Here is a 16963-nt window from a genome sequence, read left to right on the forward strand (position 1 = left end):
CTGGCCCAGCCCCAGCTGTTGCAGGCACCTGAGGAGTGAGAGCAGTGCGTGGAAGATCTCTCTCTGTGTCTTCGCCTTTCAGATGAATGTAGTCAATAAAGCGACATTTTAAAACATAAAGCTATGTTTGAAAACCCAAGGCAGCGCTTCCCTCTCCGTTCTCTTTTCCTGGTGGTCCTTGGGGTCTGAGATGATTTTATAGACTGGCTGCCTTGTTTGCTGTCTCCCCAGAGTGGGAGGAGGGGCCCCCAGAGCAAAGGTGTCCCTGGATCAGCCTGGCTCCTGGCTGTGACCGTGGCCTGGCACACAGCAGGTGCCCAGTGCATACTTGCTAACCCGGTGTGTGTCTATGTCTTTTATAAGAAAATGTGAGTGGGTAAAGCTGCCACCTGCCATGCCAGCATTCCATATGGATGCCGGTTCGAGTCCTGGCTGCTCCACTTCCCATCGAGCTCCCTGCTAATGCGCCTGGGAAGGCAGCAGAAGATGGCACAAGTGCTTGGATCCCTGCCAGCTAGTGGGAGACCCGGATGAAGCTCCAGGCTCCTGGCTTCGGCCTGGCCCAACCCCTGCCCTTGTGGCCATCTGGGGAGTGAACCAGCAGATGGAAGACCTCTCTCTCTCTTTCACTCTGCCTTTCAAATAAATAAATCAATCCGTTTTTAAAAAGAAAGAAAATGTGTTTGGAAACATGTAATTAAAGTTTAATAATAAAAACTCCCCTGCCTCCCCCTGAACACTGATAAAAACAGGAAAGGAAGGGGAGAGGAGGAGAGGGGAGGGAAGGGCGTGGGAGGAGAGGGGAGGGAAGGGGAGGTTATTGAGCCCGGTGATCTGATAGGAGCCCTTCAGCTGTCTTCATTTCAAAACGCTGGGGTTGGTTTCTGTCGTCTCTGCTCCTGGGTGTGGACGGCGGAGCTCCCCCTCCCGGCAGACCTGTGGGGGGAAGTGGGGAAGGGGCCGGGGCTGGGGAAGGGGGCAGTGTTCTTCCTCAGTCAGCCGAGGGTGACAGCAGTCAGGCCTCCTACCCCGAGACGGAGTTTGCCTGGGCGCAGGTGGGCTTCCCAGCCGCCCCCTGCCCCTTCTGTAACACAGAGGTGGGAGGCGCTGCCTGTGGATCCCTCTCAGCACCCACTCCTCTGTCTCCTTTACAATTTTTATTTATCGATTTTATCTGAGACAGGGGGTGCTGGCGCTGTGGCGTAGCAGGTAAATCAGCAGCCTGCCACGCCACATGGGCTTTGGTTTGAGTCCCGGCTGCTCCACTTCTGGTCCAGCTGCCTGCTAATGGCCTGGGAGAGGCAGTGGAACATGGCCCCTGCTACCCACGTGGGAGACCCGGATGAAGCTCCGGGCTCCTGCCTTTGGCTTGTGTCAGTCCCAGCAAAGGCCACCTGGGAAGTGAACCAGCAGGTGGAAGATCTCTCTCAACTCTTGACTTTAAAATAAATATTTAAAGAGAGAGAGAGAGAGAGCCTCCAAGCAGTGGCTCACTCCTCAGATGCCCATAACAGCCAGGCCACCCTGGAGCCCAGAACTCTATCCAGGTCTCAAGGACTTGATCCGGCTCCTGCTGCTCCAGGCGGAAACCCGGGCACTCCAATGTGGACTGCAGCACTTCTAGGGCCGTCACATCCTCAATCCACCCGCTCTGGCTGGCATGGAGCCCAATCCTAAGGGCTAGAGTCTGACCTGTGACCCCCAGACGAGGCGCCAAAGACTGACAGCTGGAGCACCTGACCCAGGGTGGCCAATGAGAGCCCTCCATGGCCCAAGGCTGCAAAAACCCGGAAATTGGCAGGCTGTGTACAGAGGACGTTGCGGGGTGAGCCTGGAGCTGCGGCTCTCTGCTGCCTTCATGGGGAGACCCGCGTGGGAAGGAAGCCAGCTCAGAGGACATAAAACCCAGGCCTGAGCTCTTCAGTTCCCTGTCTGTGTGAAATCCCTGCTTTGCTTTCCCGGGCTGAAGCCGGTTCCTGTCACTCTGGGCAGATAACCTCCTTGTGCTACGAGAAGTCCTCCACAGCCCTTCCTCGTGCACGTGGTGACAATCAGACGCCTCCTCTGCCGCCGAGGCCTGCGGGCCCAGCTTCCTCCCCGACCCGACAGCCTCTGCCATGCACCGGGACCTCTGGTCTCTGCTGGTCATTAACATTCCTCGAATTGTTCTGCCTTATTCCCAGGCTGTGCGTGTGTGTGTGTGTGTGTGCACGCGCGCGTGCTTGGGAGGGGGCTTTGCAGAGCATCCCAGGGGCTGCACTAATGGGGGGGGGGCAGGGTCTCCTCTCTGCCTCTCCTGGCTGCAGCTTCCGGCCGATGCAGGTCCCGGGAGGCAGGGGGTGATGGCTGAAGTCCACCGGGTCCCCACCACCCACGGAGGGAGACCTGGATTGAGTTTCTGGTTCCAGCCTTCGGCCCAGCCGCAGCCCCAGCCCTAGCAGCAGGCAAGGGGTAAGCAGCAGATGGGAGCTTTCCCTCCGTCTGTCTCTCTCAGGGACACGAGGAGGAAGGGCATGCCCCACCCCCTCCGGAGAGAGACAGAACAGCGTGCCCTTACCTGCCCGCAGCACTCTCTGTAAGCTTGGGCGATGACCGCAGCCCTGGAGAGCAAGGGGGGGGAGCCCTCGGTGGGGGGTGAGGGTGCGGGGTTGGGGGCGCCTACCTCCCCTCCCCCCCAACTCACTTGCAGTGCAGCCCTCCCCCGGGAGGTAGATCCGGGACGTGCTCTGAGGCCAGGGTCCTGAACACCGCGTTGAGGGTGGGGGGCACCCGGGCAGAGGCGCACAGCTCTAAGAAGGCGCGGGTTATGGGAGGGACCCCGCTTCCCGACCCCGCTCCCCGCGGGACTCCGGGGAACCCGCCCACCTGCGACTCTGCGGCCCAGCACCGCATCCAGCGCCTGCTCCCTCCGGACCGCCTCCTCAGAGGGCCCGGGGGCGCCCGGGAAGCAGACCAGGATGCAGGTCATGTTGTCCAGGCTGCCCTGGACAGGGAGAAGGAAAGGGGGCCCCGTGGGAGCGAGCTGGAGGCGGAGCCTCCCCACTACCCGGGAGCTCAACACTGTCCCGCCCATCTGGGGGCCCTCACCCTCAAAACCCAGCCCTTAGGCCACACCCCTCCCATCCAAACCCTGCCCCAACAGAGGCCACCACGCCCCCTTGAGATTCTGCCCACTCTGCGAGCTGGCTGCCCTAGTCACACCTCCCAACGTGCCCGCCCCTTCCATGAAACCACGCCCCTCACCCAAAGCCCCGCCCCTTACCTATCTAGCCCTACTGTTCTCCCCCTGGGTCTCAGCACCCCTCAGACCCCCCGGCAAGCCACGCCCCCTCGCTGAACCCCACGCCCTCCCTGTCTGGCTTTATTCTCGCCTCTTGGCCTTCGAATGCACCACACATCCCGATCCCGGGACCTTGCACAGACACGTGTCCAACAGCTGGGCGCACAGAAGCTCCGGGGCCAGGCCCAGGGCGAGGCGCGAAGCCACCAGCTCCGCCAGGGCCGCTCCGGACAGGGCGTCCCACACGCCGTCCGAGGCCAGGAGCACGAACTCATCTTCAGCGCGGCGTGCCAGCGCGGTCACCTCGGGCTCCGCGGAAACCAGCTGCTGCTCGGGGGGCCTCCCCGGCACCTGCTTGAAGGCAAAGTCCCCCAGCGCTCGCGACACGGCCAGGGAGCCCTCGACGCGCCGGAGCCGGATGGTGCCGCCGGCGTCGCGGATGCGCTCGCGTTCCCGCGGCCGCAGCGGCCGGTGGTCCTCCGTGCGGAAGGCCACGGCGCCGGCGCGGCTCAGCACGGCGCGCGAGTCCCCGCAGTGCGCCAGGTACAGGAAGCGCGGGGAGACGAGCAGCGCCACGGCCGTGGAGCCGCCGGGGTCGCCGCGGGGCCAGAGCGCACGCAGTCGCGCGTCGGCGCTCAGGAAGGCCCGGCGCAGCGCCCCGCGGACGCCCTCGGGTTCGCAGGGCGCGGGGCCCAGCGCCTCGAGCGCGTGGCTTGCCAGGTGGCGCGCGCAGAAGCGGGCAGCTCGCGCCCCGCCGTGGCCGTCGAAGACCGCGAAGAAAGCCCAGCCCGGGGGCAGTCCGGGTAACTCGAGCCGCGCGCAGTGCGCGTCCTCCATGCGCGCGCGCCAGCCCTGCACGGCGCTGGCCCCGAAGCGCAGGCCCCAGGCTGCCGCCGCACCCCCGTGCGGCCACTGGACGCATCGCGGCGCGGCCAGGAGAGGCTGCGGCCCGCCGGGGACCCGGCTCCCCGCCGCCGCCTCCTCTTCCTCCCTCTCCTCCTCCGCCTCCTCTTCCTTGCCGGCCGGCCAGAGGAGACGGCCCAGCAGGCGGGCGAGGGCCGCCATCCTGTGGCCTCGGGATCACGAAAGCTCCACACTCGGCTGCCCGCCTCCCCCAATTAATCCCCTCCGCGGTGAGATTGTAAGCCCACTAAATCCCCTTCCTGTCCCTTGACCTGCGGAGGAGTAGGGTCACCGGCAGGAATCGCACTGCTGAGTCCCGCGTCCTGCACCCTCGCAGCCTGGTTTGGGACTTGGGCCAGGGCGCACTGATAACAGTAGCAAACCAGTCGCCCACTCCCAAGCTCAGCACCGCCCATTTACAGAAGGGGAAACTGAGTCACAAGGGAGTAATCGGTGTCCCAGGACATTGCTGACTCCGGAATCCCATGTCAGTCTCGGCTTCAGGTCCCAAACCCCCAATCTCAAAACCTTCACATATAGAACTTTCCACGGCTCGACCTCTGCCCCTCCCCCACTGTGCCCTGGCCGCCAGGTCCTGCCCACCCACTCAAACCCACCATTTCCGCCGCCCTGGCATCGCCTGTAGCTTTCCCCTCTTAACCCCAAACCCTGCCTTCTGGAAACCAATTCTCTTGCTGCGCCCCCTCCTCTGCCTGGTCCCTCTCGTTCCCCCAGGCCACGCCTCTAGGGCTTCGGCCACGCCCAGTTATTAGAATAATTCTAAATTGTTCAACTCCTCAGCACTCCAAAGCTTCCTCCCCACCCCTCCCCACTCGCCCTCTGTGATCTGGGCTTGGGCTGGAGCTCAGAGCTTTAAGACACTTCCAGTCCCTCTCAGTGGATCCTAGCTGCTCCCACCCTCTCCTGGACTCCTAGGAGGCACCATTCTCCCCTGGGACCCCTCGCCTCGCCTCAGGCCCCTCCCCTCCCCTAAAGGCCCCGCCCACCTGTCTAGACTCCGCCTCTCGGGCGGCCTTCCGCAGTATCCCTGCCCTGACAGCCGCCTCCTGGCTCCGCCCCTCGCCGGCGTTGCCCCGCCCCCGCGCGCCCTGCGTCCCGCCCCGGCCCCGCCCCCGGCCCCGCGCTGCAGTGCCTTCCCCGCCGCGGCCCCGCCCGCCCCCGCCGAGCGGAGCAGAGGGCGGCGGCGGCGGCTCGCGCGGCCCGGGAGGAGGCGACGAGGATGGCGGCGGCATCGTGGGCGCGGCGGAGATGAGCGCCAGCGGCCCCGGGCCCAGGGCGGCGCGGCCGGAGTGGGCGGGGGTCCCGATGCAGGCCCGAGGGGGGCCATGGGGCAGGTCCTGCCGGTCTTCGCCCACTGCAGTGAGTAGAGGGAGGCTCGGGCCTGGTGTGGGGCCCAGAGGCCCGAGTGGGGTCCCTCCGGGGTATCCCCTCCGCTCCCCGCCGCGGGAGAGCCGGGGGGGGGGGAGGCAGAGGAGACAAAGGAAGCTCTCCCCTCCCCCCGCTCTCTGGCGGCCACGGGGCAGCCTGGCCAGGAGGACCCGGGTGGATGGGGCAGAGTGGGGGGCGCGCTGGGCGCTGGGATGTGTCGTCTGGCCCCTCCCCGGGACGGGGACGCGCGCGGGAGCTGTCCCTTGGCCCTGGTGCTGGCCGCAGCTGGCGGGGAAGGGGTTGAATGGAGGGGTAGAGGCAGGACGGAGACGAGGGGTCTGACTCCCCATCACCCGTCTCCACATCGCAGCCTCCGTTTTCTGTCCAGGAGGAAGCGCCGACCTCGCCCAAACTGTCCAAGCCCCTGTCCCCGGTAAACAGCCATTCCTGGGTCGAGGCCAGGACCCGCGGGTCTGTAGCAGGCTCTACCGCTGGTCAGTAGTAACCCTGGAGAAGACCCACTCCGCTCCCGGCCTCCGGTTTCCTAGCGAGGAAGTGGAGATGGGGCCGAAGGCCGTGGGGTTTGAAACAGTGTTCAGCCTGTCCCGGGGGCACAGCCGCAGGCCAGCTGGGAGTGCCCAGGGTGGTCCTCCAGGCCCTCCTCGCTGGGCCCGGGCTCCTGCGTCTGCTGTTCCCTGGCCACACCTGCTCTCTCACAGCTGGCCTTTCAGGAGTCTCCGATCTAGATACTGGCACATTCGAGTCTTCGGGTGCCATGGTTCCAAGCATCTGCGATTTCAGTATTTTGGGGTATCCTCCCCACACTTTCAGATCTTGTTCTTACCTTGGATTAGGGAGGGAAGCCCTGCTGATCTGCCCCTCCCCCCACTCCTCCCACCTCCCACCCCTCCATCCCTCTGTCATCAGAGGAGCCAAGCACGGTGCCCACCCCAGGGCCTTTGCACTGGCTCCCCTCCCTGTCCAGCTTCCCTGGACATCGGCCTGGCTCCCTCACTTCCTCCAGCTCTCTGCTCACCCGGCAACTTATCACAGAAGGCTTCTGGCTCTCGCAGTCTCTTCCCTGACCCAACATCCTGCATGTACTTGTTGTAAGATTTTACTTATAAGGCAGAGTGAGAGAGAGAGAGAGAGAGGTCCTTCACTCACTAATTCACTCCCCAAATGGCTGTAATAGCCCAGACTGGGCCGGGCCAAAACCAGGAGCCAGGAGCTTCTCCTGGGTCTCCCACGTGGGTGCAGGGGCCCAAGGACTTGGGCCATCTTCTGCTGCTTTCCCAGGTGCATTAGCAGGGGGCTGGATCAGAAGTGGAGCAGCCAGGACTCCAAACAGCGTCCATATGGGATGCTGGCCCTGCAGGTGGCGGCTTAACCCGCCACACCGCCACACCACAACGGTATCTGTTTATTGTCTGCCTTCCTCGTAGCGTGTAAGCCATAGGAGGGCAGGTGTTTCGTCCGTTTGGTTCATAACTGTATCGCCAGGGCCTACAGGTAGCAGGTGCTCAGAGAGTGGTCGCTGAAAGCATGCTCCGGCTCTACGGTTTCCGGATTTGAACATTAATGCTCGGAGCTGCTGCTGGATGCCAGGGTTGTAGGCTGCGTGCTGCGTGCTGCGTGTTCCGGGGGCCCCACGAATCCGGGCCGTCTAAGACTGCAGAGCCGGCACACATCTGTGATCCGGACGGTCCAAACTCCTAAGAGCCTCCCACTCTTCCCTCTCCCAGAAGAAGCTCCGTCTACAGCCTCGTCGACCCCGGACTCCACGGAAGGTAAGTGGAGCGGGAGCAGGAGAGGGTGCGGCCGGCGGGAGCCAGGCGGGTCACGGCCTCCCTCCGCCCCCGCAGGAGGGAAGGACGACTCGGATTTCCGCGAGCTGCACACAGCCCGGGAGTTCTCGGAAGACGACGAGGAGGAGACCACTTCGCAGGACTGGGGCACCCCCCGGGAGCTGACCTTTTCCTACATCGCCTTCGACGGCGCCGTGGGCTCCGGGGGCCGCAGGGACTCCGCTGCCCGCCGCCCCCGGCCCCAGGGCCGCTCCGTCTCGGAACCGCGAGACCCGCCCCCTCAGCCGGACCTGGGCGACAGCCTGGAAAGCATTCCCAGCCTCAGCCAGTCCCCGGAGCCCGGACGCCGCGCGGACCCCGGCCCTGCGCCCCCCGCCCACCACCCGCTGGAGGACCTGAGGCTCCGGCTGGACCAGCTGGGCTGGGCTGCACGGGGAGCGGGATCCGGGGAGGACTCCGCCACCAGCAGCTCCACCCCGCTGGAAGACGAGGAACCCGACGGCTTGGAGGCGGGAGGACCAGAGGCAGGTGAGATGTCCGAGGGGCGGTGGGCGGGTGGTCTCCTCTCCGGGCAGCTCCGAGGAGGAAGCTCATGGCCTTGTCTCTCCACCGCGTCAGAACTGTACCCGCGACTCGGACTGGCTCAGCCCTCGCCGCCGAAAGTCTTGACCCCTCAGCCCAGCCCGGGCCCTGGGACTCCCCAGGCCGGTACCCCGTCTCCACCCCGATCCCAAGATTCGAACTCTGGGCCTGATGAGCCCTCGCTGGCCGAGGAGGAAGAGCCGAGGGGGCGACTGGAGCGGGAGCCAATCACAGCACAGTGCCTCGATAGCACGGACCAATCACAGTTCACTTTGGAGCCACACCTTCTCGGTAAGCGAAGTGTTTGAAGGCGTTCTATTGGACGACAGCCGGGCGTGGGAAGGAACGCATTGCTATTGGCTAAACATAATCAGCTCCGCCCCCTTAAAAGATTTTCCATTATCTCCGATTTCCATTGGCTCTTTCTCTATAGTTCCCCGCCCATTGGAGAAGTCAGTCTTCCTTCAAGCATTAGGATTGGCTAGCAGCCAGTCCGCCTTTGGCGAGCTCCCCCTAGAGGCTAGTTGTGGAACGGCGCTCTCCTGGACGTGGTCCTGGCACCAGCGAACTATGCCATTTAAAAGCCCTTCTCGGACCACACCTGTTGGCCAGTTGTAAACAGACCCAGCCTTGCTTTGAAACAGGCTCCGCCTCCAGGAACGGCCGCCACTTGGTTATAGACCTCCCTCCTTTTGGCTGTCTACAAAGAGAGTCCCAATTTGGGGACTGACCCCACCTCTGGGGATGGCCATTGGCCGGGCGCTCTGGGCCCCGCCCCGCTGCCCCCTCCCTCCGGGTTCCGCCGAAGGGGCGAAGTCCCGGGAAAGCAGCGCTGTCCGCAGCCTCTCACTCGGAGCCCAGATGGGGAGCAAAGGTGGGCTTGCGGGGCGGGCCGGGCCGGGGCTGGGGCACAGCGGAAACGGGTCTCCACTGGCCCTGGCGCCCCTCAAACCCGGGGGTGTATTCCCTGTCGGTGGCAGGTTCCCCAGCGCTGCAGGCTGGGGCTTGGGGGTGCTGAGGGGACGTCTGGCGAGGGCGTGGAGGGAGCATGGGTCCCCTGTTCCCCCCGAGCCAGGGCTTTAGGGTCCGGGAGCAGCGACGGCCCCTCCCCCAGCCTCAAGCCCAGGCTGGAGCTGTCACTCAGGGCCTGGATGCGCCAGCACAGCTGCTCGCAGGCCCCCTCCCCCCAGCGTGCCTAAACTTAGACCCCGCCTTAGGCGACCCGGCCCCTCCCCCACCCTGGCGCCCGCCTCGGGGAGCCCGCCCCGGGAGGGAGGGGTGCCCTACTTGGAGTAGGGGCAGGCTGTGGGGGGGGGCGTGCAGAGCGGAGGGGGTTCAGCCTCTGGGGGGCGCCCTCCGGATGGGTCCGTTTGGTGGCAATGAGACCAAGAGGGTGGCGTGGATCTGTAAGGGATCCTAGGACCCGAGTGCCCCTGGAGCGATCTGGGGGGGTTGTTGAAGCTTTGGGGGGGGTTCGCCGCCCGCCGGCCGGAGCTCAGATCGGGTTTAGGAGGTGAGGGTGTCAGGCAGGGGTCGTGTGGGATTTTGAGTGAGGACTTACAGGGCAGCGTGGCCTTGTTAACACACGAAGGATTTGGGAAATGTGTTGGTGAGGGTGTCACGGAGGTTTCGCTTGACCCCGGGCAGGTGGGTGAACGTTTAGAAGGAGGCGGCCGGTTGCTGGGCAGGACGCTGGTGTTACTAAGTCAATGGGAAATTAACAAAATGTGTGCCATTAAAAACACAAAACCGGCTCACCCGGAGGTGAGAAGCTGCAGGAGGGGCACTGTTTGGGGAGAGGGCGTAGGGAGTGCAGCCAGGAGGACCAGCAGTGGTAAAGTGACCACCAACGTCACCAACAAGGCTAAAGTGACGTGGCACAGCCGCGCGATGGAGTACCACGCAGCTCTTAAAAGGAGCCGCGGCCCAGGGCAGTCCCAGTTGGCCGGGAGGGAGCTGTAAGTGGAGTGAGGGATGGGGGTGTGCGTGCACACAAGGGGGCTTCAACAAGCTTGTGCAAAATGGAATGAAAGATACGTTTGCATCTTTTTATGCAAAAAGATACGTTATGCAAAACAGATTCTGCAATGCACATGCAGTTTTCCCTCATATGCTTTGTGAAGACCCCCTGTGTACTGTGTATAAACGGACATGCGTGTATATGCGTGCGACCTGTAACGCGTGTGATCTGTGGCATACGTGATACAATGACATGCTTAGAATGTATGTGTGTTTGTGACACACAACGTGGATTCCGTTTTGCACTGAGGACCAGGGAGCACATGTGTGTTACCTGTGTGTCCACACGGAATCGCGCGGGGGGGGGGGGGGGGCTGGGACGCGGGAGCCCCGCCTGACGCCCGCCCCTCCCCCACAGTGGCGGACCTGTTGTACTGGAAGGACACGAGGACGTCGGGCGTGGTCTTCACGGGCCTCATGGTCTCCCTCCTCTGCCTCCTGCACTTTAGCGTCGTGTCCGTGGCCGCCCACGGGGCTCTGCTCCTGCTCTGTGGCACCATCTCTCTCAGGGTTTATCGCAGAGTGCTGCAGGCGGTCCACCGCGGCGACGGAGCCAACCCCTTCCAGTGAGGACCCCCGGCCCCGCCCCCGCCCCTGACTTTAAACCAGGTCTGACCTCTGACCCCCGACCCTACTCTTGACCCCGGCCCTCTGCGTTTCGTGTGTAGCCCAGTCTTAACTCTGCGTTCTCCCAGCCCCCACTTCTCGCCCTGGTTGCAGCCACACACACACACCGGGTCTGGGCCCCGTGGACGCCCTGGTCACCCCACACGCCCGTGTCCCCGCAGGGCCTACCTGGATGTGGACCTGACCCTGACTCGGGAGCAGACCGAGCGTCTGTCCCAGCAGATCGCCTCCCACGTGGTCTCCACGGCCACGCAGCTGCGGCATTTCTTCCTGGTCGAAGACCTAGTGGATTCCCTCAAGGTGCCCCGCCCCTCTGCATGCCCAGGCTCCCCTCTGTGCCCTGGGGGGGCGTGGCTGGGTCAGCTCCTGCCTGACCCTGCCCCTCCCCCCAGCTGGCCCTCCTCTGCTACATCCTGACCTTCGTGGGCGCCGTCTTCAATGGTTTAACTCTTCTCATTCTGGGTGAGCGGGGAAGGCGGCGGGGGCAAGTGGGCAGGCGGTGGGGGGCTCTGTGAGGGGCAGGACTCTGGGCGGACCTGACCTTCGAGAGCCCTGAGTCCCCCCCCCCGTCTGTCCCCGCAGGAGTGATCGCTTTGTTCACCGCGCCCCTGCTCTACCGGCAGCACCAGGTGAGTGGCCAGCACGGTGGTCCGGCCGCCCCCCTTCTAGAACCGGGTCCCACCGACACGGGTTCTGGCTGCTGCCCCTCCTCAGTGGAGCGAGATCGGACTAGCCGCCGCGTGCGCCTGATGCTGGACCCCCAGCCCAGCGGCCATGTCCAGGGCAGAGAGGGAGGGACGGCCCCCGGCACACCTGGAGGCTGAACGGTGCAGACTCCAGCCCGCATCCGGCGGACCGAGTAACAGCATCTTCCCCCGATGGCAGCAGGCATGGCAGGCACTGGCGTCAGCTGGAGACAGACACTGGCGGGGTCCTGCTCCTGCCGGTCAGAGTGGGTGGGATGACTGTCCGCCGGGCACACTGGCCTCCAGCCCATCGGGATGACCTGGCTCCTGACCGAGGGACACCCTCCGCCAGGCCTGGTCCCAGCAGAGGCCCTCACTGCCTGGACGACCGAGACTGACCGAGTGCCAGCACTGGGGACTAAGCGAGTGATTTCAGCGAATCCACGCGGGGACTGGCTGCTGTCACCTGACCCCAGCAGACACACACGTGCACTCACAGACACACACACACGTGCACTCACACACAGACACACATACACTCACACCCAGCAGACACACGTGCACTCACAGTCACACACACTCACACCCAGCAGACACACGTGCACTCACATACACACACACTCACACCCAGTAGACACACGTGCACTCACAGACACACACTCACACCCAGCACACACACGTGCACTCACAGACACACACACACACTCACACCCAGCACACACACGTGCACTCACAGACACACACTCACTCACACCCAGCAGACACACGTGCACTCACAGACACACACACTCACACCCAGCACAGACACGTGCACTCACACACACACACTCACACCCAGCACACACACGTGCACTCACAGACACACTCACTCACACCCAGCACAGACACAGACACCCACTCACACCCAGCAGACACACGTGCACTCACACACACACACTCACACCCAGCACACACACGTGCACTCACACACACACCCACTCACACCCAGCAGACACACGTGCACTCACAGACACACACACACTCACACCCAGCACACACACGTGCACTCACACACACACTCACACCCAGCACACACACGTGCACTCACAGACACACTCACTCACACCCAGCACAGACACAGACACCCACTCACACCCAGCAGACACACGTGCACTCACACACACACACTCACACCCAGCACACACACGTGCACTCACACACACACTCACACCCAGCACACACATGTGCACTCACAGACACACACACTCACACCCAGCACACACACGTGCACTCACAGACACACACACCCAGCACACACACGTGCACTCACAGACACACTCACTCACACCCAGCACAGACACAGACACCCACTCACACCCAGCAGACACACGTGCACTCACACACACACACTCACACCCAGCACACACACGTGCACTCACACACACACACCCACTCACACCCAGCACACACACGTGCACTCACAGACACACACACACTCACACCCAGCACACACACGTGCACTCACACACACTCACACCCAGCACACACACGTGCACTCACAGACACACTCACTCACACCCAGCACAGACACAGACACCCACTCACACCCAGCAGACACACGTGCACTCACACACACACACTCACACCCAGCACACACACGTGCACTCACACACACTCACACCCAGCACACACACGTGCACTCACAGACACACACACTCACACCCAGCACACACACGTGCACTCACAGACACACACTCACACCCAGCAGACACACGTGCACTCACACACACACTCACACCCAGCACACACACGTGCACTCACATACAGACACACACACTCACACTCACACCCAGCACACACACGTGCACTCACACACACACACTCACACCCAGCAGACACACGTGCACTCACAGACACACACACTCACACCCAGCACACACACGTGCACTCACATACAGACACACACTCACTCACACCCAGCAGACACACGTGCACTCACAGACACACACACTCACACCCAGCAGACACACGTGCACTCACATACAGACACACACTCACTCACACCCAGCAGACACACGTGCACTCACAGACACACACACTCACACCCAGCACACACACGTGCACTCACAGACACACACTCACTCACACCCAGCAGACACACGTGCACTCACAGACACACACACTCACACCCAGCACAGACACGTGCACTCACAGACACACACACTCACACCCAGCACACACACGTGCACTCACACACACACTCACTCACACCCAGCACAGACACAGACACCCACTCACACCCAGCAGACACACGTGCACTCACAGACACACACACTCACACCCAGCACACACACGTGCACTCACACACACACACTCACACTCACACCCAGCAGACACACGTGCACTCACAGACACACACACACTCACACCCAGCACACACACGTGCACTCACAGACACCACACTCACACCCAGCAGACACACGTGCACTCACACACACACACACTCACACCCAGCAGACACACGTGCACTCACATACAGACACACACTCACTCACACCCAGCAGACACACGTGCACTCACAGACACACACACACCCAGCAGACACACGTGCACTCACACACACACACTCACACCCAGCACACACACGTGCACTCACATACACACACTCACACCCAGCAGACACACGTGCACTCACAGACACACACTCACACCCAGCACACACACGTGCACTCACAGACACACACTCACACCCAGCACACACACGTGCACTCACACACACACACTCACACCCAACACACACACGTGCACTCACAGACACACACTCACATCCAGCAGACACACGTGCACTCACAGACACACACACTCACACCCAGCACACACACGTGCACTCACACACACACACTCACACCCAGCAGACACACGTGCACTCACAGACACACACTCACACCCAGCACACACACGTGCACTCACAGACACACACACTCACACCCAGCACAGACACGTGCACTCACAGACACACACACTCACACCCAGCACACACACGTGCACTCACAGACACACTCACTCACACCCAGCACAGACACAGACACCCACTCACACCCAGCAGACACACGTGCACTCACACACACACTCACACCCAGCACACACACGTGCACTCACACACACACTCACACCCAGCACACACACGTGCACTCACACACACTCACACCCAGCAGACACACGTGCACTCACAGACACACACACACTCACACCCAGCACACACACGTGCACTCACACACACACTCACACCCAGCAGACACACGTGCACTCACAGACACACACACACTCACACCCAGCAGACACACGTGCACTCACAGACACACACACACTCACACCCAGCAGACACATGTGCACTCACAGTCACACACACATACAAAGACATACACACATTCACACTTAAAACACATACACACATTCACACTAACACAGAGACACACACACTTAAACACCTACACACTAACACACTTACACATTCATATGTGCACACGTTTGCACTAACACACACTTAGACTTACACAACACACTAACACATATACTCACATACATACACACTTAACATACACACATTTACACTGAGACACACATTTACACTAACACACTGGTGCTTGCACAATACACTAACATACTCGCATACGTACACACACACACACACATACACTAACACACTGACACAACATTCGCATACACACACACGCACACAGTCAGACACACTGACTGCAGGATTCCACCTGCCCAGGACACAGACTCCCGGGCGGGCACTCCTGGGTCTCCTTGAGGTCACGCCCAGCGCAGGGCATGGTCCAGCCGGCCGACCCCGAGGCTGGGACCTCCGACTCCCCAGAAGACTTGATGGCCCTGGAGGGCCCCCCACTCCTGGATTGGGGACCGGGGAGCGGCCCCCTCCTAAGGAGAACCTCTCCAATCGCCTCTTTCCCCCAGGCCCAGATTGACCAGTACGTGGGGCTGGTGACCAATCAGTTGAGCAACATCAAAGCTAAGTAAGGCTCTGGGGAGCTGAGGGATGGGAGCGGGGCGGGGGGCTTGGGGGCATCCTTTTACCCTGCGGGTGGGTTCCCAGACCTTCCCGGAGAAGGGTGGCGTCGGGTGCACAGGGGCCGGCCTCGGGCTCAGCCGGTGCCGCCGTCCGGCCCTTCCCTTAGCTCTCGGTCGCCCGCCCCTAACCCCACCCGTTTCTCCTCCAGGATCCGAGCTAAGATCCCAGGGACCGGAGCCTTCGCCTCAGCAGCCGCCGCAGTCTCCGGATCCAAAGCCAAAGCCGAATGAGAGAGGTGTCTCTGCGCGCGGGACGCCTGCCCCCATCCCCAGAGCAGCCCTCGGCCCCTTCCATCTCCATCCTCACCCCTTCTGCCCGAGCCACCTCTGCGGTGGGTGTCAGGATCACGCCCACCAGGGAATCCGCAACTTGCCTGAGCGGCCAGGACTACATTTCCCAAGAGGCTCTGCTCTAGGAGTCCAGGAAAGGCAAGGCACCGTTGGCCGCGGGGCCTGCTGGGACTTGTAGTTGGGTAGTCTGGGCATCGCCCTGCACTTCCGCGACCCGCCGCTGGAGGCGCCGTGAGGGATTGGTGTCTCCCGGACGCCACTGGCCCCAAGGCTGGGGCTTTGCATGGGGCGCAGGGGAGGCTGAGCTTGGAGTTACACTGTAATAAAGACTCCTGTGGAAAACCCAAGGGCTCCTGTGCTTTCCAGCGCCTCCAGTTTTCATCTTCCTGCGTTGTGCTCCGGGAGCACCGCCCCCACCTCTGCAGAAGCAGCCCGGGTACTGGCTATTTGGATTACAGGAGATGGTCGAGGGATAGAAGCCGAGAGACCGCCCCCTCCAGGGCTAGCCAGGCACTGGCAGCCACTGTCCATGCCTGTGCCCAAGGCAGACATCACTAACGGGTGCCCTGGCTGTGCAGCGACTCTGGCTTTCTAGAACACAGCACTATCCCCCAGACATATCCAAACCCTTCCTCGTCATTGCAATTCAGGGACAGCTCCACTGCCCACGTTGTCACCAGCCAGGCACCCAGGCGCAACCCTGGGACTCCTGTTCTCTGCTTCCCACATTCACGGAATCCCTGTCCTAGGTACCTTCCGAACATCTGCCCGCCTCTGGCCATCTCAGTGCCTCCTGGCTGGCTGGGCTCCAGGTTCCCGAGCTTTGCCGGGGAAGAAGGAGCCAGAGTGACATCAAGGTGTAAAGGTCCCTCTGGGTTTGGCCCCGGGGCTCCACTGCCTCCTGGCTGTGTGGCTGCTTCAGTCTCCCCAAGTACAGGGCTGTCACCATCGCTGAGCCCTGCACCCCTGCACAGAACAAATGCCCAGAACACAGGTGTGGATCCTTCTGATACTGCTTCCCAAAGCCCTTCGCACCTTGTGTGCTGCTGCTTACTTAATTCTTTCTTTCTTTATTTATTCGAAAGTCAGAGTTACACAAAGAGGAGAGGCTCAGGGAGAGAGAGAGAGAGAGAGAGAGAGAGAGAGAGAGAGGTCTTCCACCCGATGGTTCACTCCCCAATTGGCCACGACAGCCTGAGCTGCACTGATCTGAAGCCAGGAGCCAGGAGCTTCTTCCAGGTCTCCCACACAGGTGCAGGGGCCCAAGCACTTGGGCCATCCTCTGCTGCTTTCCCAGGCCACAGCAG

The 16963-nt window shown here is 62.2% G+C and overlaps 2 protein-coding genes across 2 annotated transcripts; one reads left to right on the top strand and one right to left on the bottom strand.

Annotated features, from left to right (window-relative positions):
- Positions 1-726: 726 nt before the first annotated feature.
- On the bottom strand, positions 727-4345 carry PPM1N (protein phosphatase, Mg2+/Mn2+ dependent 1N (putative)). The gene is made up of 5 exons (XM_062176885.1): positions 3413-4345; positions 2866-2983; positions 2684-2789; positions 2558-2600; positions 727-936 (listed from the first exon to the last, which is right to left on the bottom strand). The coding sequence occupies exons 1-5, from the start codon at positions 4343-4345 to the stop codon at positions 859-861; spliced, it is 1278 nt and encodes a 425-aa protein (XP_062032869.1). The 3' UTR covers positions 727-858.
- Positions 4346-5473: 1128 nt separating this feature from the next.
- RTN2 (reticulon 2) lies at positions 5474-15995 on the top strand. The gene is made up of 10 exons (XM_062177119.1): positions 5474-5563; positions 7318-7362; positions 7438-7908; positions 7999-8253; positions 10340-10547; positions 10770-10908; positions 11001-11070; positions 11191-11237; positions 15252-15310; positions 15515-15995. Exons 1-10 carry the CDS (start codon positions 5530-5532, stop codon positions 15594-15596), a joined length of 1410 nt encoding a protein of 469 aa, XP_062033103.1. The 5' UTR covers positions 5474-5529; the 3' UTR covers positions 15597-15995.
- Positions 15996-16963: the final 968 nt, after the last annotated feature.

The sequence above is a fragment of the Lepus europaeus genome, chromosome 19, assembly GCF_033115175.1.
Source record: "Lepus europaeus isolate LE1 chromosome 19, mLepTim1.pri, whole genome shotgun sequence".
NCBI classification, from domain to species: Eukaryota; Metazoa; Chordata; class Mammalia; order Lagomorpha; family Leporidae; genus Lepus; species Lepus europaeus.

What these genes read in the sequence shown, in the direction of transcription:
- PPM1N (XM_062176885.1), bottom strand. Translation starts at nt 4,345, where the DNA reads ATGGCGGCCCTCGCCCGCCTGCTGGGCCGTCTCCTCTGGCCGGCCGGC. An exon ending in TGGACACGTGTCTGTGCAAG is followed by an intron (nt 2,984 to 3,412) that starts GTCCCGGGATCG and finishes CTCCCTGTCCAG; the next exon opens with GGCAGCCTGGACAACATGAC. An exon ending in ACAGAGAGTGCTGCGGGCAG is followed by an intron (nt 937 to 2,557) that starts GTAAGGGCACGC and finishes TTCCCCCCACAG; the next exon opens with GTCTGCCGGGAGGGGGAGCT.
- RTN2 (XM_062177119.1), top strand. Translation starts at nt 5,530, where the DNA reads ATGGGGCAGGTCCTGCCGGTCTTCGCCCACTGCA. An exon ending in GACGGAGCCAACCCCTTCCA is followed by an intron (nt 10,548 to 10,769) that starts GTGAGGACCCCC and finishes GTGTCCCCGCAG; the next exon opens with GGCCTACCTGGATGTGGACC. An exon ending in TGCTCTACCGGCAGCACCAG is followed by an intron (nt 11,238 to 15,251) that starts GTGAGTGGCCAG and finishes TCTTTCCCCCAG; the next exon opens with GCCCAGATTGACCAGTACGT.